Source organism: Nerophis lumbriciformis, linkage group LG11 (assembly GCF_033978685.3).
Source record: "Nerophis lumbriciformis linkage group LG11, RoL_Nlum_v2.1, whole genome shotgun sequence".
In the NCBI taxonomy this organism is placed as follows: domain Eukaryota; kingdom Metazoa; phylum Chordata; class Actinopteri; order Syngnathiformes; family Syngnathidae; genus Nerophis; species Nerophis lumbriciformis.
In genome coordinates this window covers 7,857,513-7,882,215 of record NC_084558.2, presented here as the reverse complement: position 1 = coordinate 7,882,215, position 24,703 = coordinate 7,857,513, and the positions used below count along the sequence as shown (strand labels likewise).

Below are 24,703 nucleotides of genomic sequence, written 5' to 3'. Positions count from 1 at the left end.
TCATCACTACATATTGTACCACTTCCTCTTCTGAAGTGACTTTTCCAGGAACTGATAAGGAGAAGTGTTCCAGTGTTTTGCTCCATAAACTTCCCTTCTTTCTGCTTTTACTCACGAGGTTCCAGGCTCCAGCTGACGTTGGGCTGTGGATGCACCTTAGCGGTGGAATAAATACTGTCCATGGTGCTGAGAATGGTGTTATACTGCAGACACAAAGAGGAAATCACAGCTTATTTTTTAAGACTTTGCACAGGAAGAATCTAATGTAGACACCAACCTCTTGTCTCTCTGTGGGAGGCAGGTTGGCAGCTCCCAGGACCATAACTTTGTTCATCAGTTTCTTATCATTGGGGTTGGGGAGGGAGTCAAGCAGCTCCCGAGAGAACACCTTCTTGGCCTTGAGCCCCCAGGCCTCAGTGAAGGCCTGTTCCTCCAGGGAAGCATTTACCTAAAAACAAGAGGAAGTTGTTAAAAACATGTTTTTGCCTAAAATGTCAGTCTGATTCAGTAGCCAAAGAAATAGTATATTTATATTAATTTATTATTTAGGATTTTTTTTTCGGTTTGAAATGCACATCACATTTAGCCAAACAATAAGATAAAGTAGTTGCCATGATCTGAAAAAAGTCTAAACTAGGTCACACAAAAATGTATCAAATCTGCAACCCACAGGGAACATGACTTCTTCTTTTGTGGTTTGTCAATCAAAAAAAAAAAAATTCTAAATTCTATGTGCTTTACCCCCATCTACTGGACTGGAGTGGAACACTGGTTATAATCATTTCAATGTTAAAATTAGCCGTCCAACCATAGTTTTACTTTTGTTTCATCATCATTGATCCACCATAAACTGAAGGTTGTGTAATCTTTTGTTATGATAAATGCACTTTGTGGGGCTTTTTGTCCTCACGCAGATAAATGCAACACAAATGAATATATTAAAAATAATTAAAAACACATATTGGGAGAAACACTTTGAAAGAAATCTTAATCTTCCTAAAATTAATTGAAATACAAGAATAGTTTTCTGTGCATAACTAAAAAAAAAAGGAAAACTGGGTGGGGGAAAGATCCTGCGGTGTAGTGTTTGACCATTAAACACTAAATAAGTAAATTAACAAATTTTAAGAATGACAATCAATTAAAAAATCACAATAGAAGAGAGAAAAATAATTAAGAAAATTAAAATGTTCCTACTATTGAACAATATCATCAAATGAATATGTATTTAGTTTTAAAACATTTTATTGCATTATTTAAAAATATAAATGTGTTAAATAAATACTAAATACATTTTAATTTGGGAATCCAATTTATTTGTTTATTTTTTATACTTGTTAATTAATTATTTAAAAACAAGAAGTTCATGGTGTTTGACCACTACTATGTATCCCTCTGGACATCTCGTGGATTTTAAAAAAAGTGGATGCAAATTTGCTGAAATTCGCAAAATGAAGGGGGAAGCCCTCAAATGTTTGTCTATATATATCAAATCTTGTCGTTAGAAAAGGTTTCACATATACGTTATTTTTTTCTGACATTAAAAAAATCAGTGCCTATGTCTGTAATCACCCTGAATCCAATTTATCATGTTAGGCTGTAATAAACAAATATTCAGTTGGATTTACGGCAGACTAGTGTTTAGTGCAGACCAGTGTGTTAGTGAATTGTTTTTGTACTTTTAGCTTCTTTAAGTGCACTTGTTGTTGATCAAGTCCCTGCCAAATTCCCATAACACACATTTCCATATGTTACCACACTGTAATATCATTTTCATTTGCGAGAAGAAAATTGTTGCAAGCATAAAACGTGAAAAACACAGGCTCAGTCCCAAATGGTAAAAATATCTGCGCACACACTTAAGTGTAGCTTTATTGCAGATGATCATGTTTCTTTCTTATGTGTGCTTTTTTTCAGCCGACTGCAGGAGGAAGAAACGGTGTTGAATCATTAAATCTGACCTTTGTGCTCCTTTCCTCCATCTACGTCTTTTTCTCAATCACTTTTTTTCTCCGCTGACCTCCACCCATCCACACCAGCGGATAATGACATTCTCTTCTGAGGTAAGGCGGTAAAGATAAGGCTCAAGCATTTTTTTACTGATTTGTCTTTTTTTTGCACTACAATTTACTCACTTCACACTGACTGACTTAAACATTAGGTGCAGCTGCACTATATAACTTCCAGTGGAAATTCTGCTTTCATTCAATGCCATGTATTATCATTGTAATTTGGAGTGTTTTATTAATGCACTGCATTTTGCTGAGAGTGTGTACCTACCTAATATTCTGGCCAGTCGGTGTATAAGCCAACCAATCTGTCAAATCACTAGTTAAAAAATGTTTTACTCATATTGGTCATGGAATGTCAACTTTTGATGATTGACCAGTATTTAATGAGATAAATACATATATAAATGGATGATTATATACAGAAAAAAAATGTTTTAATTAGAATTTAAACATTACTTCTCAAGAGACTTTCCTGACTTCATATGTATTAATTACTATTATGTATTGATAATATAATTATAATTTAGCACTGAAAACTCTGAATGATAGTTACCGTTGCTAAAAATATTGTGACCTTATTTTAAATCAATACTATTAGTATTTGAAATTAATACATGCATATCATGGAATATAAAAATAAATTAAAATAGAAAAATGACAACTCAGAAGACTGGACTGACATATTTATGTGTTAATATAAATACTTAGTATAAAAATGGTGGCCTTATTCTAAAAAAAATACATTAATTGTTTAAATAAATATGGTCAACCAGTATTTTGAATAAATACATATATTATCCATGAAATCAAATATATATATTTTTCAAATTGTAGTTCCCATTTGAATTGCTGTAACTGTTTGGTTATTTAATATCCACATTTATATTTTAACTGAGCAATTCCATCATGAGTTAATTTATTGAGCACAAACTCTATAAAAGATAAACTTCAAATCAATAACATAAATCATGTGAATATACTGAACACTGCACATGAAAATGTGATGTATTTAAACCAACTGTTGTCTCTAAAATAACTTAATTTGCACTGAAACTAAACCCTCCTGCTCCAGCGCAGCTCTTAAGGCGTCAGGGGGTTGGGTTTACACAACATACTATTGCTATACTACTATCGCACAGCCTCACTAGCTGGCATCCATTACTCAAGGATTGCTTTCTTTGTGCATTGGTATGCCTTTAAACATGAATTCAGTGTTTGTTACTGAAATGACTTGCTACTGGGAAACCTTGTGGTTGTCATATGAGGTCTGCTGCCTTTTTACTTTACTTTCCACCTTCCAGGCTAAACACATTGAGAAAAGCAGGACTCATTCTGCAACGTGACTCATGTTGATGTTGTTGGCATAACAGGGGGGGCTTGCATCTACACCTGTTCCCAAAGCTTGGATTTATAGAGAATTCCTGTTGTTACAGCTGTGCAAGCATGAACATCAAAATAAAAAAAGAGCCATGCAGGGCAAGTACGTAAGAATCACTCATTCTGAGTGCCTTTGCAGCTTCATTGGTGCGTGCCGTTGCCCTTTTTTCTCTTGCTTTGTCATCATGCCTCACACAAAAGTACCTCGGGCACATGGCTACTAATGTCATGCCTGTAAAAGGCTGCTCATTGAGGTATGGAACTAGGAAAACATCATAGAAGCAGCACAACATGTGGAAATGGATGCAAAGTTGCTGACAGTGCTGTCCTATTGAGATGCAGTATTATATACAGGGGTCATTCTACCTGGAGTTGGGAGTTGTGTTCTGTCAAGTTGGTGTTGTATTTCCAGCTTGCTGAGACGCTGTAGAAGAAAACCTCCTCTGCTGTGCTGTTGTAGTCATTCAGGAATTTAAGTGCATCGCCAGTGGTGTTGAAATACTCCCCTGGCAGCCAGTCTTGTGGCAGAGCGTCACAGCGCTCCAGCACTGGCAGCAGTAACAGAACCAAGCACGCAAACTTCCCCATGCCTGCCCCCCTTAGCATGCACGCCGGTAACAAGAATAAAAAGTTGGGAAAGGGGGAAAAATAATTAGACACTGAAGTTCCTCTCTGCCTGGACTGATCTGAACGCTCAGCAAGTGTCTTTTTAAAGTGCAAGTGTGACCCAACCCACACCACACGCCTCTGCAGCCTTCAACAGCAACGCCTTACTTGTCGCTTTCCCAACCAACCAGCCAGTCAGCATCAGCACCTGAAAGATATGACCAGCGTTGAATAGATAAGGTAGAGCTAGCCGCGAGTATAGTAGAGTTGTTGTGTGTCTGCAAGCGCCAGCGTCTCTCAGACCAGCACCAGGAGAGACTCCACATACTTTGCTCTCTGTCGGCTCTCTCCGCACGCAGAAGGGAGAAGAGACATGGGAGGGGGAGTGAGGACACACAGCGCAGGCTCGAAAGACACACACATAACCATGAAATGGCTCACCTTCAATTTCATGTCATTCTCAACATTTACCCGTGCACCTTTAATACATTGTAGCCCTTTAAAAGGCCTTATTAAATGGTAATAGAATGCCAGCTAGACAATAATCGCAAGAAAACATTTGAATTTAATATCAAAGACTACCAGAAATGCTCACAATAGCACTGGCATCGACAGCTGTGGCTGTAGGCAGCCTCTTGTAGTTTTTTTAAATAATTTTTATGAACGTCACAAGATAACGAGTACAAAATGATTTTTCATAATTTTTGGCTTTCGAATGTTTACCCCGGTTTTTGTATGCCTTCCCTCCGGGTATCGTACTGCCAAACATTAAGGGCCTGATTTATTAAGATTCAAACACTACGCAGTGTATGCAATCTATAGAATAGTGTGTACTAGTATTGGGCGTGTTGCGTGCAGTTGAAAAGTGGTGCAGACCGCCTTATTTAAATGAGCATTTTGTGTGTACTAGATGGAGCATCATCACAAAGACTTGCAAGAATTGCGCATTCATTAATCATTTCCCTACATGAGGCATTTTGCTATGTTTTCAAATATGCAGCAGACATGTACTACTTGTTATGGGCATTTTAGATGCCATAAGATCTACAATGCTTGCGCTCATTGGAGAGGCTGTGTTACATTCTTGTAACTGTTTCTGACGTATGTTGTTTTTTTCCCTGTGTTGTATTTTAGTCCCTGTCCTGTGCTTTTATTTTGTAATTTGTCATTGCTTCGTTATGAGCACAGGCTTCCTCACCTGTTGCCTGATTGGCAACCGGGATGGACCTGCATCCGGTTGCCAATAAGATTCCTATCTTCCAGACAGGATCGGATCATTGCTTCAAGTACACGTGTTGTTCCCGGTTCAAAAGAAGTTCAGTGTCTTGTGCACTTACTTTTACACTCACCTTCTTTTGTTTTTCTCCACTCCTTTTGTGAGTGAGTTTTCTGTTTGTTTCTCCTCTCCATGTGAGCACGCCTTTTGTTTATGTTAAATATTATTCTTTTACTCATTGTCTGCCCCCATCTTTGCGTTCTTGGGGTAAGGCCCCAAAGCTGTGTTCGAGATTTCTGACAGGCTGCATATTACTCCGTTCAAAACGCAAAAAATGCAAACTTAAATCTATATTTTTTCATATAAGTAATATTCTAATAATGTTTTTATAAGTGGAAAAAAACAATAACATTTAAAAAATACTAAAGGACGGAAAAACGCATAAATTGAATTTCCTGGTTCAATCCCCCGCCTCTGCACACACTCCCAGTGCCCCTCACTATGAATGTGTGTTTAAATGTGTGGTGGTGGTTGGAGAGGCCGTAGGCGCAAATTGGCAGCCACGCTTCCGTCAGTCTACCCCAGAGCAGCTGTGGCTACGAATGTAGCTTACCACCACCAGGTGTGAATGTGGAGTGAAGGAATGATGGGTTCTCACTTCTCTGTGCGCACTTTGACTGTTTATAAATAAATAAATGATAAATGGGTTGTACTTGTATAGCGCTTTTCTACCTTCAAGGTACTCAAAGCGCTTTGACACTACTTCCACATTTACCCATTCACACACACATTCACACACTGATGGAGGGAGCTGCCATGCAAGGCGCTAACCAGCACCCATCAGGAGCAAGGGTGAAGTGTCTTGCTCAGGACACAACAGACATGACGAGGTTGGTACTAGGTGGGGATTGAACCAGGGACCCTCGGGTCGCGCACGGCCATTCTTCCACTGCTTAGTGTATAGAAAAGCGCTATATAAAGCTATCCATTATTTTTATTATTATTATTATTACCTTAAGTCGTCTAGCAGCTTTAAAAAATATACAATTATGTTACTGAATTTTTTATTTCTGAGCGTCCGTATGATGGAGGATTCTTGTCTGTGCATTGTCTGTTTGTGCATCGCGACCACTGATCCAGAAGCTGTGTGTTGAACTGTCAGTTTGCACGTCCTTATCAAACATGCAAAATGAAACGCTAAATAGTGGTTGCAAAAGGGTGATGAGTGTTGATGAATCACATTGTGCATGCTAAAAAATTATACCCGCATCTTCTTCTCCCAGTATTGTGGGCGTTGTGATGATCAGCATATATTTTGCATATTAATAAAGACAGAGACGAAAAATGAATTGCACGCCTTATTCTGCTCACTTAACAGACTAAATCCACTTTGCACACCTTTAGCAGATCAGTTTTGCGTGTACACGTGTTTTAGTACATGCAAACCTTTAGTAAATCAGGCCCTAAGTGTAACAAACTAACTAGTTCTTCCAGCCCCTAAATTCGGTGTTTTTCCACTCAGTTGCTGTGCTTTTAAAAAAAAATTGTTTTTAATGTGTATATAATCCATCCCATCCATTTTCTACCGCTTGTCCCGTTCGGGGTCGCGGGGGGTGCTGGAGCCTATCTCAGCTGCATTCGGGCGGAAGGCGGTGTACACCCTGGACAAGTCGCCATCTCATCACAGGGCCAACACAGATAGAGAGACAACATTCACACTCACATTCACACACTCGGGCCAATTTAGTGTTGCCAATCAACCTATCCCCAGATGCATGTCTTTAGAGGTGGGAGGAAGCCGGAGTACCCGGTGGGATAATTTAAAAGCAAAATAAAAAGATTTAAAAAAACAAATCACCAATGAGCATTTTGACATTTTTTAAACAGGACTACTGCATGTATTGCATTAGTATGCAAACTTAGAGTGCACGTAAGCAACACAGGTCCTTCCCCTGCAATTTAACAATATTATTGCCTTGTTGACTTACAACATTTATAACCGCGATAGTGGTGCTGTGCGTGCGATTCATGTTTGCTTAGTGGCCTTGACAGTGGCATGGCGAGAATTAATTAATATCACATATTATCATTATTGATGATATCGTTACCACCAGTTATTATTGTTTATTAGAGACACAACTGATAACCTTGTTTTTATTCAACACTATTTATTTGTTGGGATAAATGACACTGAGTTCAGGCATAAGGATGAGCCCCTGCATTCTGTTAGGTGTTAATAAAATGAAATACTTATTTAAACACCATATATGAAAGATAAGCGATATCAGTCTTGCTCATATCTTCAAAAATGTAATGCATGTGTTTAATATTTGAACCCAGCTGGCAACTTATTGACAGAAGACATATTACATGACTGATAACCCCCACAAAAAGATTTACCTCTGATAGACGTGTGAAAAGTTCTTCCATCTCTACCATAAATGTTTTATGTTCAGGTTTAAGAGGAGTTAGAATTAAATTAATGGTTTTATCTATCACCAGGTGTTAAGTGTGGGCGTGCGTGGGTGCATGTGAGTGAGAGAGAGAGTAAAACAGAGTGTGTCCTGCATGACAAAGTCATTTTTCTGCAGTCTTCCAATCCCCAAATAATTGAATGTGGCTTCCCCTGTAATGGAATTCTGTGATGTGTGAAGAGACTATGATAGCCTAGAAAAGCCAATCTCGGCACCATGTTGCACACCACTGGCCGTGGATGCTGTGGTGTATGTGGGTGTCAGTGCGTTTATCTGTGTAAGGTCACATGTCATCAGGTATCTCATATTCCCGTAACGTGTTGTCAGCATGCCCACCAAGTTTGTGGAGTGTAACAGAGAAGCGCTCATTTATTTTGGTTTTTATTTCTGGAGTGCTCGTTTAGTAGAATATTTTGTATAGTATTGCATTTGTTTTTTTATTACAACATGCCCACCATTAAGGTAAACTGAGGTCTGAAAAAGACTAACCAATTGATTATCAACCACCTAGTATGGACTTATGCTGTCTTAAAGTTGAAGTGGAGTTGTAATTGTGTTTTGGTGACATCTAGTGGCCACAATAATTTGTGAAGTTAAGCTTACGATGCCGTAAATTGAGTGATGCGGACTTGTTTTTCACTGCCCATTTTCTAATATGCTTCTGCCTTAGATACTTTGTGTTAGTATGCAACTGTAAGTATCTGGTACCTGTTTAGATTGACAAATTGTGTTTGGACTGCAGTATTGTTAAATGATGGACTCTTTTACGTATGTCGAGCTCGTGCTATTGTGTGCTTTGCTGTTGGGTAGCTGCTAGCTCCTAGTAGCTTAATGCCTACCATGTTTACCTTTTGTAAATGACTCGACTAAAATACAAGAAAAGACCAACCTTTTGTGTTTGCTGGAGGACATTTAGATGTTAACTGGTTGTCCAGCTTTGCACAAGTCATACCAAAGACTATAAAAATGGGACCCATTACCTCCCTGCTTGGCACTCAGCATCAAGGGTTGGAATTGGGGGTTAAATCACCAAAAATGATTCCCAGGCGCGGCCACCGCTGCTGCCCACTGCTCCCCTCACCTCCCAGGGGGTGATCAAGGGTGATGGGTCAAATGCAGAGAATAATTTCGCCACACCTAGTGTGTGTGTGACAATCATTGGTACTTTAACTTTAAACGCTGCAAGACTGCTTGTATTGGAGCTTACATCGGAGATTTTACATCCAAGCTTATATAATTTGATATTTGTTTTATGCTGATATCCAATGTCAATATCGGATCGGGATACCTATATGCCACATGTCCACCATGTTGTATTGAATATGGTGTTTTATTCATTTATATTAGGTATATTTTGTTTTCCATGTTTTTTGGTCACTCACTCAATAAAAAAATAGTAATTTGGTGCAAAATTTTAAAAATGTTGCTCAGCATGCATGTGAGTTAGGACTTAAATGTATGTTAAGTTATTTGTTTGAACTGAATAGGAAATTGTTTAGTTTGACGGTAATGTCGTGCAAAGATTTGCATTTTAGTAGTGCGAGAATGGTAATTAAAAAAATTTTTGGACTGTGTATTCAATGAAAAATAATCTGCTTTTCATGAAATATTGTCAAATGTTTTTGAACATTTTCAGTACAATATGCCCACCATGTTTTTAAAATTGCATTTTAATTTAAAACTATTTTGAAGGCTGACATAATAAAATATTGGAGTATATTGTTTAGAGCAGTGGTTCTCAAACTTTTTTCACCAAGTGCCACCTCTGAAAAACTTGGCGAAGTATTTATTAAAAACAAGGCAGAGGTTTTATTTAACAAGTGTATTTAATGTTGTGGCCACTGTAACATTGCAAACAGTTTGAACAGTAACACTGTGTTGGAATATAGGAAAATAAAACACTGTACTTTAATCAAGTTTTTTTTTTTTGACGTACCAATAGATGGAGCCAGCATACCACTCGTGGTACACGTACCACAGTTTGAGAACCCCTGGTTTAGAGGTAATTTTGTGAGTTGTTTTGTTGTTTAGCATTTTCTTGCATAGATTTAGGTTTAGTTTATTGTTAAGAGAACAGTGCACAATAATAAACATTTCTGTTAACATGCCAAAGTTAGTCAAATGGATATTGTTCATTTTCACTAGAGATGTCCGATAATATCGGACTGCCGATATTATCGGCCGATTAATGCTTTAAAATGTAATATCGGAAATTATCGGTATCTGTTTCAAAAAGTAAAATGTATGACTTTTTAAAACGCCGCTGTACGGAGTGGTACACGGACGTAGGGAGAAGTACAGAGCGCCATAAACCTTAAAGGCACTGCCTTTGCGTGCCGGCCCAATCACATAATATCTACGACTTTTCACACACACAAGTGAATGCAAGGCATACTTGGTCAACAGCCATACAGGTCACACTGAGGGTGGCCGTATAAACAACTTTAACACTGTTACAAATATGCGCCACACTGTGAACCCACACCAAACAAGACTGACAAACACATTTCGGGAGAACATCCGCACCATAACACAACATAAACACAACAGAACAAATACCCAGAACCCCTTGCAGCACTAACTCTTCCGGGACGTTACAATATACACCCCCCGCTACCCCCTACCCCCCCACCTCAACCTCCTCATACTCTCTCAGGGAGAGCATGTCCCAAATTCCAAGCTGCTGTTTTGAGGCATGTTAAAAAAAATAATGCACTTTGTGACTTCAATAATAAATATGGCAGTGCCATGTTGGCATTTTTTTCCATAACTTGAGTTGATTTATTTTGTAAAACGTTGTTACATTGTTTAATGCATCCAACGGGGCATCACAACAAAATTAGGCATAATAATGTGTTAATTCCACGAGTGTATACATCGGTATCGGTTGATATTGGAATCGGTAATTAAGAGTTGGACAATATCAGTATATCGGATATCGGCAAAAAATCCATTATCGGACATCTCTAATTTTCACCCATCGTCCCTAGACAGATGACAAAAGTCACCCTGAAAGAATAAAATAACATATTGTCAAATAAAATATAGCAATTACAATCGATTACTAAAAGTACAATGAAGATAAAAATGTCAGTTTGTCAATCAGACAAAGTTTGCATATAGCATGTTTTTTTTGTGGTAGGAATTATAATATAAATGACACAATTGTATTGTTATGATTAAAAAGTGTTTGTTGCTTAGGGAAGTGTGCTGCATCCTCACAAGGTTCTGACTGATACGTTTGAATACAGCTAATCAGTGAGAGAGCAAGCCTATTGATAAGCTATCTTACCACTGTACTGTGTCAAATCCAATGACTCATCATTACTGTGCACACTGAAACATTTATATTAAGATATCCAGCAATCATTCTGTCTCTTTTTCCACCACATTCCACAAATGCAGCATTTTGCCGCACTTAGCATGAGTGTGGAATGACGATGATTGTGCTAATTGACGGTTATCAAATCCTGCTTGTGTATTTGTGGCGCTGAAGGAAATGACATCATGTTTGAGGTCATACAGTGCAAATTAGTAAAACGCAGACGTGTCGGTTTGGCTAATTCTGCTTGTAAAAAGAATGTTCTGAAGTTAATCGTCATTTGCTTAAGCGGAAGGTCATCTGTTGCAACACGCTGATAAGATAAGATAAGATAAGGGCGGAAAAGCACCCAAAGATGAACAAATGATGAGGAGTTGTGGCTTTAAAAAGTGTTTTTTAACCATTTGAGTTTGATGTTTAACCCCAGACTGAGTTGTTTACAGAAGAGCAGGGGTCCATTTGGTTAAAGTTTAAAGATAAAATCTTGATGGCACATCCAATCGTTCACCATGCCGCTAAATGCTCAAATAGGAATCTTGTTTACGGAGTGGTCATGATGAAATCTGTGCTAAGTTGTAAACGATAGACACTTTGGTTTGGCGGCATTCGCTATCCCACATATTGGTGGGTTTCTCTACTTTAAATTGTATATGTTTTTTTCATACAGTAATATAACTAAAAGCAGTTTGAGGGCACTCTCCAGGGTAAAACAAAAACTGCAGCTATGAATCCAGCAGGGGTGATGTCTCACAACAAGTCAATTTACTCAACATTTTCCAGCAGGACGTGACGTGTGAAATTTGCATTTAATAACAGAGTACATTATAAAAATAGCTATTTTGGTCTTGTACTTTTCGTTCCATGATAGGAAGAAAAAAAATTACTGGTGTCTTTGGAATTGCATTTTAAAATCCATAAAAGAACATTTACATTTAATTTATTTTTTGGTGTCCTAAGAGCAATGACAACATTTTAAAATGGTTTGATTGTCGTTTTATATTTCATGTAACAAAAATTGTAATCCCTAGTACAGTGATTCTCAAACTGTGATAGCGGTACGCGGGCTCCATCTTCAGGTAGTGATACGCCAACGAATCACTCAATCAAATATTCGAACAGTGTTACTGTTCAAACTGTGTATATTGTTACAATGGCCAAAATATTAAATATACTCGTTAAATAATAATGATTATTTAGGCCTATTACGTTACTGTATTTTGGTGGTACTTGGAGGGCCAAGCGTTTTCTGAGGTGGTACTTGGTGAAAAAAGTTACAGAACCACTGATCTAATAATCAAACGTGAAAACAGAATGAAACAAAGGGTTTTGCAAATTCTGAAACCGGAAGTTTTTTATTTTTAAAGGTAGATACCTGCGTGCCTGGCTATAATGTCCACACAGAAATGATTTTAGACATGGCACAACAAGGATGGACATTTATAGAAATGTCTAAGCACATATCACACAAAAGTGGAGACAAAAAAAATGATTTTATCACGCATCATACAACACAATACAGTAGATCAGTATTGTTTCTTACAGGCCATGCAGTCCGCAGTCCGGTCTTTCAATCGCTACCTCCAGTTTCAGTGTCGTAATATGAAAACACATCCGTTTTGGTCTGTTTTTTCGAGACTGTTGATATGCGCGTAGATTTCTGTTTTTGTCAGTCCTCATTGTGTCATGTCTAAAATAATTCCTGCGTAGTGCTCCAAAGCCATTTTAGCCAAATTATCCCCGTTTTTACTTCATATATCCCCGTTTCTGTTCAATGTTTTTTTTAATTTTTTTTATGAAGTATAAAATAGAAATCAAACCTTTTTTTGACACCAAAAAGAACACTTTTTAAAATGTTCTATTTTGCCTTTTAAAATGAAATTTAAATAAATCAATTGTTGTTTTTTCAACTTCTATTGATGCAAAGAAAATCTAATGACCAAAACATAGACTGACTTATGTTTATGGGTGTTTACTTTAGTCACCTTTTTTCACCGTTCACCTTGCATGCAAATTATATGCCAGTAGCCAAGATTTAAAGTAAAGAGCTATTTATTTATTTTTTAGTCTTTGACTAATCTTAATATTGTCATTAATAATATTTTATATTTTAGTTTACAAATGCTAAAATTGAGAAAATAACTATTTCATAAATATATTTTGGTTTACCCCTACATAGAAAATCGTGTTCAAAGCTTCTGCATCATCTCAAAGATGCTTAATTTAAGAATATTGCTTTTTTTTTTTTTTTCAAATACAATTCTGATAAAATCCTGATCCCTAGCTTAAAAGTCCTGCCAATTTCTAGATATACAAATCTTAATTCAGGGTGTCAAATAAAATACAATTATCTGTTCATGCAGCTTGTTAATTTCACTAGTTTTTTGGATTTTTTTTCTAAAATCTAGTCTTTTTATCTTCTATCTTGACCGCTCTTTTCTGCGATGTCAGTCCTCACTGATGTCTTGGATCAATCTTGTTTAGTTTATTTTCGTTGACTTAAACCTCTAATTACAAAAAGTATGTGCCACAATCGTTTCTCCCTTGATTAGTCACATAAACCTTTGAGGAAAATTTGGTTTAATAAAAACATGCCATTATTTAGATGTTTTTTAAATGCCAATGAATTTTGTTAAAATACATTTATAACGGCAGCACAGTGGAACAGGGGTTAGTGCATGTGCCTCACAATCCAAAGGTCCTGGGTTCGGGGTCTTTCTGTGTGGAGTTTGCGTGTTCTCCCCATGACTGCGTGGGTTCCCTCTGGGTGTTCTGGGTTCCTCCCACCTCCAAAGACATGCACCTGGAGATAGGTTGATTGGTAACACTAAATTGACCCTAGTGTGTAAATGTGAGTGTGAATGTTGTCTATCTGTGTTGGCCCTGCCAACACAGATAGACAGCCTATAGACAACTCAGCCTATCCCAGCTGCATTCACCTACCACCCGAATGCAGCTGGGATAGGCTCCAGCACCCCCCGTGACCCCAAAAGGGACAAGCGGTAGAAAATGGATGGATAGATAAATTTATAACAAGAGAAGTAATAAGTTAATGATTAAAATAAATTAGATGATAGGGTCTTTGAAATAAGTAATTTGCATATACAGTACAATAATTAATTTAGGATTTCATAGTATAACTATACTGTCTAACAGCTTGTATTTCACAATTTTTTTTATTGACAATTTAATTATTTCAAAATATAAATAATGAATGGACAATTATAAAAAATATAATTTTAGTTGCTGTATATTTATATTGCTTTATGTTTGCACAGGAAACAAGATGACTAGGCTTTTGTATAGTATAACAAAATATATCTGCTATTGTGTAGTGTATTCTGGGATTTCTTGTCTTTGTGGTGGTGCAGCTTTTTCTGATGACATTTTATTCTAGGTATTTGAATCAAAATACATGAAAAGTGGTATTGTAATACGAAGGTAGATTGTTATTATTATTTACATTTAGTATGTATCACATAGAGTAATAGAAAAGTTCAATGCACTTTATTGGACAAGCTCTCATGAACCAAGTAAGAGAAACATCCATCCTGTCGTTGAGCTTTTTTCCTTCGGTTAGGAAGTGTGTGTGCAAAGTTTTAAACAGATGTTTTGTCACCTGGCAGACAAACATCAGTCCTTATCCAAACAACTTATTGCACTTTGGAACCAAAACATGGCTCAAAACTAGGACTAGTGCCAAATATTTGGCTGATAAGCTCACCCATTGAAATAGCATGTCCACTTTCCATTAGCGGTGTCTTTAACATCACACACACACACACACACACACACACACACACACACACACACACACACACACACACACACACACACACACGCACACACCGTAATTGGAGATGATGAGGCATTCCTCCTGTTTAGACAGGATTTCCTGTAAAGTACGATGCATGTTGTGATCATGCAACAATGTTCCATTTTTAAGGGATGCAACACTACTTTAAAATAGCAGCAATTCATACGATGTGTGCTTAACACAAAATGAATTAAGATCATTTGACTTCCCCCGCGACCCCAAAGGGAATAAGCGGTAGAAAATGGATGGATGGATGGATGGATGGACTTCAGAAAAGATGTTCTTTGATGACATGAAAATATGCCCTCTGGTGGCTGTGAGTAGAAGTTATTTTTACCGTTGATCTTTTTGTCAAATGTTTTAATATCCTATCACTGTGAATTATTGGTGGTATTTGTATTACTACTAGTGGTTGTATTCTGAATCATTATTGGAGGAAAATACTTTTGAAAATATTTAAATGTACACCATGGTCCAAACTTAGTAGTAGTCAAATAATAATTATAATGTAAATACAATAATATTTTTTTGTAACTACCATTATATTTACACTTGTAAGTAGCACAAATACTATTTACAAGTTATATTTTTTCTGGTTTTAATACTATTTTTAGTGTTATAATATACTATTTATATGAATAATATATCATTTGAATTGTTTCTCCGATAGTTCATCCATTCATTTTCTACCGCTTGTCCCTCTCGGATGCTGTATAAATGATTATACTCAATTATATTGTGTTACAGTATATTTACAAATTTAAGTGTTTTAACTATAATTTTATGGCTATATTGTAATATATCATAACACTAATTTGATTTCATATGTTTTAAATATATATTAGTAATATTTGACTATTAATATTTTACTATTTCCACGAATACTATTTATATTATTTGTGACTATTATAGTATTCATATTGCTTCTATATCAATAACATTATAAAAACAAATTTTATAAAAATTAAACTATAATTATAATCATTTGTATTCGATTATATTTTATGTACAACCTTGTTACAAGCACAGTTAATTTCATTATAATGCAAATATAATTATTACTTATTAAGCTGTTAGGGTTGTATTATACTGTAATTATTTACTAGTATTATGCACATTTATATAATACTAACATCATAATTATTACTACAGTATTCTGAACATCTCCAAAAGGCTTTTATCTGGACTATACCGACCTCTAGTGGACGTAAATTGTTGCTGTCATGGAACTAGTAATAATTATCAGTTTGGAGTATTGCTAGAATTTAATTACATTGCTGTTCTCTTCATTATGAATGTATACTTTGAATTGAATTGAATTGAATTGGGGACGGCGTGGCGCAGTTGGGAGAGTGGCTGTGCCAGCAACCTGAGGTTTCCTAGTTCGATCCCCACCTCCTACCAACCTCGTCACGTCCGTTGTGTCCTTGAGCAAGACACTTCACCCTTGCTCCTGATGGGTCGTGGTTAGCGCCTTGCATGGCAGCTCCCGCCATCAGTGTGTAAATGTGTGTGTGAATGGGTGAATGTGGAAATAGTGTCAAAGCGCTTTGAGTACCTTGAAGGTAGAAAAGCGCTACACAAGTACAAACCATTTATCATTTATTTATTTATTTGAAGTATTTCTTTCTCATGTGTTAAGGTCACTATTGGCCCGTGTTAGGTTTAAAATGCATTCAAGAAACCTATACATTAGTTTATTGCATTAAGGCTTTCTGACTTTGTTAGAAACCTCCATTTAAACCAAATTAAAACAAAAAATAACATTTTGAAGTGTGTGGTTGAAGTTTTTACATTTGTATTGTTAGGGTCGTGTTTGACCCAGTGATAAAATTATGATTATAAAGCAAAAATTAAAGCCCAAACTAAATTCATACTTGTCCAATCATGTTAAGTTAAAGTTGAAGTACCAATGATTGTCACACACACACACACACTAGGTGTGGCAAAATTATTCTCTGCATTTGACCCATCAGCCTTGATCACCCCCTGGGAGGGGAGGGGAGGGGAGCAGTGGGCAGCAGCGGTGGCCGCGCCCGAGAATCATTTTTGGTGATTTAACCCCCAATTCCAACCCTTAATGCTGAGTGCCTAGCAGGGAGGTAATGGGTCCCATTTTTATAGTCTTTGGTATGACTCGGCCGGGGTTTGAACTCACAACCTACCAATCTCAGGGCGGACACTCTAACCACTTGGCCACTGAGTAGGTGAGCTTTGGGTAATTCTCGTTCTGCCTCTTTTTCTTGTACACCTTCACAAAAATAAAAAGGCAGGCACGTCCAGTGCGGTGAGTTCAGTGTTTTGTGTTGATAACTTGCAGAGTGCACATCTCCAAATTGTAAAAAAAAAAACAAAATTACAAGACAATTTACAGTGAGTAATGCTCTGGATCATATTTTTGGTGAAATTGAGAAAGAGGACACAGAGTGGAATATTGATACACATGATCCAGTCTGAGGAGAAAGACAATGTGGAGTATCGTCCAGAGACATTGCATCTATTGATGCCACCTTAGTGATGCTGGTACAACTGACAGATAGATTCAAGTTAAAAAATGGTAATTTCTGTCGGAGATCACACCCTCATGTTGCAAAAAAGTTGGCTGTGACAAGACTCAGTGATGTCAAAACATGTTTAAAGTTATTTACGCCATTGTCACTTAAAAAATCATTGCAATGACAAAACACTGAAGTACAAAAAAGTGCTTGGCGACACGTGGCAAGGCATTGATGAGGAATACCTGGATGCTTATGTTGGCCTTCTTCTGGCTGGAGTCTACAGATCATGTATGGAGCCACTGATAGTGTCTGGGTTGCTTCAATAGTCAATACTTTTTTACGGGTAGCAATGTTCCTTCAGAATTTTCAAATTATATCAAGAGTCCTCAGATTTGACAACATGGATGCCAGAGCAAGATCTGACAAGCTTGCTCTCATCTGTGATATCTGGGAGAAATATTCAGGTACTTCCACTGATGTTCAACACAGGGCCAGAGGTGACAGTGGACGAAGGTCTTGTCCCTTTCCGAGGAATTTGCCTCTTTCGTCAATTTAAACCCAGTAATCCAGGGAAGTATGGCATACAAATGTGGGTAGCATGTAATGCAAAAACAAGCTATACATGGAATTTACACAGGCAATGCTGCAGGTGGAATTCTTGAGAAAAAACATTGAAAACGCACGGTCCTCGATTTGACTACTGTACTCCAGGGTCACAGTTTGACTTGTAACATTTTTCTTTTACCAGATAAGTAAAACTTAGATAAGAATTTCTCTGGAGGAAAATTACCATGGTGGGCACAGTGTGGGGGGAAAAACAGACCTGAGCTACCCCCTGAAATAATGCAGGGGAAAGACAGGGCTCCACTTTCCTCTTAGTTTGCTTTAACAGACCCCACACTGCAAAAAGTCAGTGTTCAAAAACAAGAAAAAATATTACAAAAATGAGGGGTATTTTATTTGAACTAAGCAAAATTATCTGCCAATAGAACAAGAAAATTTGACTTGTCAAGATTTTCTAAAGCAAGTCAAATTAGCTAACCTCAATGAACCCAAAAATACCTTAAAATAAGTATATTCTCACTAATAACAAGTGCACTTTTCTTGGTGGAAAAAAAAGACATTTTTGCTCAATATGTTGAAAAGTATTCTTAAATTAAGTAAATGCAAGTGCCATTATCTTGACATAATGATATGCGCTCGGCATCATGATTTTTTTTTCATGCTTGAAGTAAGAAATTATTACTTTTAAAAATTAGTTTTATACTTGTGAGTGTTAATGACACAGCTTTGCATCAGTTGATATTCTAGTTTCAAGCATGTTTTACTCAATATAGGTCATAAAATCTCATTAACAAGCTGTAATATCTTACTAAGATCATTTAGGACCAAAACCCTTAAAACAAGTAAAACACTCGAACATAAAATTTGCTTAGTGAGAAGAATTATCTTATCAGACTGAAAATAAGCAAATATCACCCTTATTTGAGATATTTAATCTTACTTAGATTTAGTTTTTGCAGTGCACGACTGTTGTCTCATATTTGTTAATAACTGAGATCATATTTGCCTAACACTAAAATATTAAAATCAGTATTTTCAAGAATAAGCAAATGTAACTCGGTAACCAAGAGATAAGACAACATTTGGTGGTTTGTTTTTCGTGTATTTTGCAGCTGATTTAAAACATGGGTCAAAACCGACCCTTTAAACATGAAAGGTGTTAACAAAAAGTTAATACAGGAGGAAGGTTGTCTCCCATGCAGGATTCTCCCGCCCTCCTCAGCCAGCTGGAACAACACCCCCAAGAAGAAGAAGAAGAAGCCCATTCCTCCTTCAAGTAGAGACATGAAATAGTCCAAACGTAACAATTAAATGCACAAATAATGTCGGAGTCTCCCAACTTTTCAGAAATAGCTTCTCAGATTTTACAAGAGGCGCCAACAGTTAGCAGGAATCTCGGTGAGAACCAAAACAACCTGCTGAAAGTTGCAGATTACTGCGAAAACAACTACCTGCAGGTGAGGAATGATCATTTTACTCATCTGAAATACGATGGACACTTCTTTAGGTACACCTGCATGGTCCATTTACACTGCTGGATTGAAAGATGAAAGACTGGTATTTATTTTTTACGGATAATTGTGCTTGGTATGCACTGGTTACCAAGCTGTATGTACTGTATACCACTGGAAACCACTAAACAATTTCAAACCATTTAAGAAATACTACGATAAATATAAGTTTTCATGCATATTGTGGTTTAATCTTTCATATTGTTGTATATAAGTTTTTTCTTATATATTCTGTATGATTTAATTACAAAACAAATCACTATGAAGAATATCATTTAATTGCATGCTCTACTTTATGTTCCTGTATTCAACTTTTAATTTCTATTTTTAAACTTATATTTTGATTTATTAGCAATAACTGACTATGTACTTATATAACTGTTTTGTTTAGAAATCTTTGAGGATCTTTGATCCTGAGCTGCCACCTTATTGTGGTGGAGGAGTTTGAGTGTCCCAATGATCCATGGAGCTATGTTGTCTGGGGGTTTCTATGCCCCCTGGTAGGGTCTCCCGAGACAAACAGGTCCTAGGTGAGTGACCAGAGAAAGACCAGCTCAAAGATCTCTATGAAAAGACACAGCCCGAAGAGGCAATGTGGGTCCTCCCCCCAATGGGCTCCCCACTCTCAGGAGGGGCATAGAGGTCGGGTGCAATGTGGGCTGGACTGTTGCCAAAGACAGGGCCCTTGGCGGTCCGATCGTTGGCTACAGAAGCGAGCTCTTACGACATGGAACGTCACCTCTCCAGGGGGGTAAGGAGCCTTAGCTGGTGCGCGAAGTGGAGAAGTTCCGGCCCGTTCTTAACGATTCCCGGACTGCTTTGAAGCGATTCTGGACCACCATTTTCCGCCTCAGGAGGGGAAAGCAGTGCACTGTCAACACTGTGTATGGTGGGGATGGTGTGCTGCTGACTATGACTCCGGATCGTATGTTCTGGTGGAGGGAATACTTCGAAGACCTCCTCAATCCTACCAACACGTCTTCTTATGATGAAACAGTGCCTGGGGAATCTGTGATGAACTCTCCTATTTCTGGGGCTGAGGTTGCCGAGGTAGTTAAAAAGCTCCTCGGTGGCAGGGCCCAGAGTTCCTAAAGGTTCTGAATACTGTGGAGCTGTCTTGGTTGACAAGACTCTGCAACATTGCATGGATATCCGGGCGGTGCCTCTGTATTGGCAGACCGGGGTGGTGGTTCCTCTTTAAGAAAAGGAACCACAAAGTGTGTTCCGACACTCGTGGGATCACAGTCTTCTGCCTTCCTGGTAAGGGTATTCAGGTGTACTGAAGAGGAGGCTACGCCGGATCGTCGAACCTCAGATTCAGGAGGAGCAGTGTGGTTTTCGTCCTGGTCGTGGAACTGTGGACCAGGTTTATACTCTCGGCAGGGTCCTTGAGGTTGCATGGGAGTTTGCCCAACCAGTCTACATGGTTTTTGTGGACTTGGAGAAGGCATATTCGATCTTGTCCCTCTGGAAATCCTGTTGGGAGTGCTCAGAGAGTATGGGGTATCGGACTGCCTGATTGTGGCGGTCCGTATGATCGGTGTAAGAGCTTGGTCTGCATTGCCGCCTGTAAATCAGACCCGTTTCCAGTGAGGTTTGGACTGCGCCAGCGCAGCCCTTTTGTCATTGATTCTGTTCATAACTTTTATGGACAGAATTTCTAGGCGCAGTCAGGTTGTTGAGGGGATCCGGATTGGTGGCTGCAGGATTGGGTCTCTGCTTTTTGCAGATGATGTGGTCCTGCTAGCTTCATCTGTCCAGGATCTTCAGCTCTCCCTGGATCGGTTTGCACTTCTAAGTCGCTGCTCCTCCACATCGAGAGGAGCCAGATGAAGTAATTCGGGCATCTGGTCAAGATGCCCCCCGAACGCCTCCCTAGGGAGGCGTTAGGGTACATTCGACCAACAGGACCAGTAGGAGGCCACGGGGAAGACCCAAGGCACGGGACTGTCTCTCCCAGCTGGCCTGAAAATGCCTTGGGATCCCTTGGGAGGAGCTGGACAAAGTGGCTGGGGAGAGGAAAGTCTGGGTTTCTCTGCTTAGGCTGCTGCCCCTGTGACCCAACCTCGGATAAGCAGAAGAAGATGAATGGATGATGTATTGTATTTCAAATTTAGAAGAAGTAAACACGTGTTAGTAATTGCTATGTTGTGAAAAAACAGGGAGGATTAATTAAGCTTTGCTTCTTCCTACTCTTTTTCAGGCATGTTGTAAAGAGAACTGAAAAATATTTGATGTATCAAATTGAAACTGTATACATGTTCGAAATAAACTTCAACAAATGTTTACCTAAAAATAATTTTTAAATATATACTAATGTGTGTGTAAATATATATATATATATATATATATACATATACATACATACTAGAGATGCGCGGATAGGCAATTATTTCATCCGCAACCGCATCAGAAAGTCGTCAACCATCCGCAATCCACCCGATCTAACATTTGATCTGCCCGCACCCGCCCGTTGTTAAATATCTAATATAGACGATGCAAGGCATTAGTGAGGTTATAAAGCTTTTGCCTGTTAAAGAAAGGAGACTGATCCAATGCAGCTCAGACATTCGCGTGCCACGCTGTCACGACCCAGACGCACACCAGTGCGCAATCATATGGGAGCCGCGCTGAGCGCACCTCCAAGCGCGTCTCGCTGCCGGCGACGGCCGGGTATATGGGCCCGACGCTCCAGCGCCATCCATTTTCAGGGCTAGTTGATTCGGCAGGTGGGTTGTTACACACTCCTTAGCGGGTTCCGACTTCCATGGCCACCGTCCTAGCTGCTATCTATATCAACCAGGGTGAGCCCCACCCCTTTCGTGAGCGCACTGCGCGTGGAGTGACCCCTGTTACGCGCCCCCGGCAACAGGGGTGGCGGGCAGGTAAGCTGCGCGGGCGGAGCGCGCGGAGTGACCCCTGTTACGAGCCCCCGGCCACGGGGGTGGCGGGCAGGTAAGCTGCTTACCTGCTGCGCGTGACGCCGGCCGCGGCAAAGGCGGACGAGGCGGGGTGTCGGTGCGGTGGGCGCGGTGGTGACCCTGGACGTGCGTCGGGCCCTTCTCGCGGATCGCCTCAGCTACGGCTCCCGGTGGGGCCCTCTCGGGGGAAGGGGCCTCGGTCCCGGACCCCGGCGAGGCGTCCCTTCTCCGCTCCGTAAAAGTGTCCATCTCTTTTTTTTTTTTCCTTCTGTTGTGGCATATGCAGCAGGTGCCTGCTCGTTTTTCGTATGTGGGTAACAACATTTAACTATGTATATATATTTCCGAATTGGTTTAACTGCCACCCGCCTGAATCTATTTAAAATAAAATTGTTTTTTATTTCAACCACCCGACCCGACCCGCGGATAAAATCTAATTTTTTTTTATTTCATCCGCCCGATCCACGGATAATCCGCGGACTCCGCGGTTGTGCCCGCAAACCGCGCATCTCTAATACATACATACATACACATATATACATACACATATATACTATATTTAAGATTTATTTTCTTACAGAAATATATATATTTAAGATAATTAAGCAAATACATTATGATTTATTTAAAAACAAATGATAATTTCTCTATTTAAAAAATGTAATTTTTGTATACATTTTTAGGTAATTAAATATTTATTAATTTTTAGGGAAATAAACTTGGAATGCAAAATGGGTTGAAACATCTTTCTAGGTAGATTGTATACTGTATATATTTGCTAATAAATATTGTTCGTGTTTTTATGCATGTTTTTTACTTGGTGTGGAGCACAAAAAAATATGCAATTAAAATTCCATATCCTTTATAATAATTATGTTTTAATCAATCAAAATATAGTAGAAAATATACATCCTTCATAATGATTTGTTTTGTAATAAGTACAAAAAATATGTTTCACATTTTTTTATTTCCTAAACTGCAAGAAAGGAAACTTATCTTAACTCAAACATACCAAAGGGAAAGTGTCGGAGGCAAGGAACTCTCTTTCTCTCTCTATTTTTTTAGGCAGATGATCCAAGCAAGGTAGTGGAGGAGTCCAAGGCTTTAGCCATTCAGGCATTGGCGAGTGTAACTTACCAGATCAACAATGTTGCAACTTTACTGCTCAGACTGCTGGACTCTCAGACCATGCGGCTCAGCAACATGGAGTCTTCAGTCAACCTGCTGTCACTGGTCAGTAACACACACACACACACACACACACACACACACACACACACATTTTACATCCAATGTCCATGCTGTCATGTAACCCAGGCTGCAGCCATCCACTATGAGAAGGTGGCCAGAAGAGAGATCAGCACTTTCACCATTTCCCAAAACAAGATCCGCTCCAAACTTGTGGCCCCGCCTCCTTCAGGCAGGGAAGCAGAGAGAAGCTACTCCAGGGTACCAATATCATACTCCATCTTGGACTCCACTGGACATTGTTTCCAGGTAAGTATGACTACAAACATTTCCTAATAACCATCCTAATTTGAGCTGTAAGTGATGATGTCATCCTGTGTCCACTCAACCCCCCCACAGGTCACCAGGGAGACACCCACTAAGGTGCCAGGGACCACCAGGGACCGCACACTGAGCATTGCAGATGTTCCCTCGTACGTCAATACACTGTATATAATAACGGTAATACTGTGGTCGCAATGATATAATATAAATGACGCACTCCATAGACGAAAATACAAAATTCCCACTGAACCTGAACGCAACAGATTAACCAGGGACTTAGTGTAGGGGTGTCCAAATTGCATTTTTGGCACACAGCTTGTTTTTTATTGTCCCTGTGCTTATTATAGAAAACCAAGTAATTCTTTAACAATTAAAATAAATAAAAGAATGACATATTTCACCTGTACCACAAAGCTAAAATGTTTGTTCTTCTGAAAGCCTTGCATGTTTTGACTTATCTTGAACTGGCTTTATTATTTTTAATGTACAACATGTCTGGACAGCCCTACTACATATGCTGTGTGATCATTGTCATTTTAATACATAGACTCTTGTCTTTAAATATTTGTTTGAACTTATTCTAGGTATGTTACAACTTTTTTCTTTTTCTTATTACATTCATTTTTGTTATAAGTATTAATAGTAGTAGTAGATGTTGTGTTAGGGTCATGTAAAAAGTAAAAAAGTACAATTAGGAGCAGTTTGATCTATTTGATTAGAACCATTTTATTGCAAAATGACTTGAAAAACATTATCTTTTATGATAATATTTTAACTGTTATTATTTTTTGTATTATTATTATAGTATGTTTGGCTTTATACTGGAATATTTGTAGGTTGACATTTTCACAAAAGCAAGAAAGAAACAAAGGATTC

General features: G+C 38.5%; 2 protein-coding genes across 9 annotated transcripts in view; one reads left to right on the top strand and one right to left on the bottom strand.

Moving 5' to 3' along the window:
* ace (angiotensin I converting enzyme (peptidyl-dipeptidase A) 1) overlaps positions 1–4,297 on the bottom strand; it is a 35,284-nt gene extending 30,987 nt beyond the window's left edge. The window contains exons 1-3 of the mRNA XM_061967511.1: positions 3,756–4,297; positions 278–448; positions 116–203 (exon numbers count right to left, since the gene is read on the bottom strand). Coding sequence (XP_061823495.1) covers positions 116–203; positions 278–448; positions 3,756–3,995 — 499 coding nt within the window. The 5' untranslated portion in view covers positions 3,996–4,297. The remainder of the gene's footprint in view (positions 1–115; positions 204–277; positions 449–3,755) is intronic.
* The window catches only part of abi3b (ABI family, member 3b), a 37,247-nt gene that overhangs the window by 10,141 nt on the left and 2,403 nt on the right, over positions 1–24,703 (top strand). For 2 of the 8 annotated variants that reach the window (XM_061967519.2, XM_061967518.1), the window contains exons 1-5: positions 18,801–19,159; positions 19,231–19,340; positions 23,381–23,548; positions 23,633–23,812; positions 23,903–23,976. In XM_061967519.2, the coding sequence (XP_061823503.1) occupies positions 19,033–19,159; positions 19,231–19,340; positions 23,381–23,548; positions 23,633–23,812; positions 23,903–23,976 (659 nt within the window). In that variant the 5' untranslated portion in view covers positions 18,801–19,032. Of the gene's footprint in view, positions 1–1,917; positions 2,064–18,800; positions 19,341–23,380; positions 23,549–23,632; positions 23,813–23,902; positions 23,977–24,703 lie in introns of those variants that run through there. The other 6 variants (XM_061967523.2, XM_061967515.2, XM_061967520.1 and 3 more) reach the window with 5 other exon arrangements.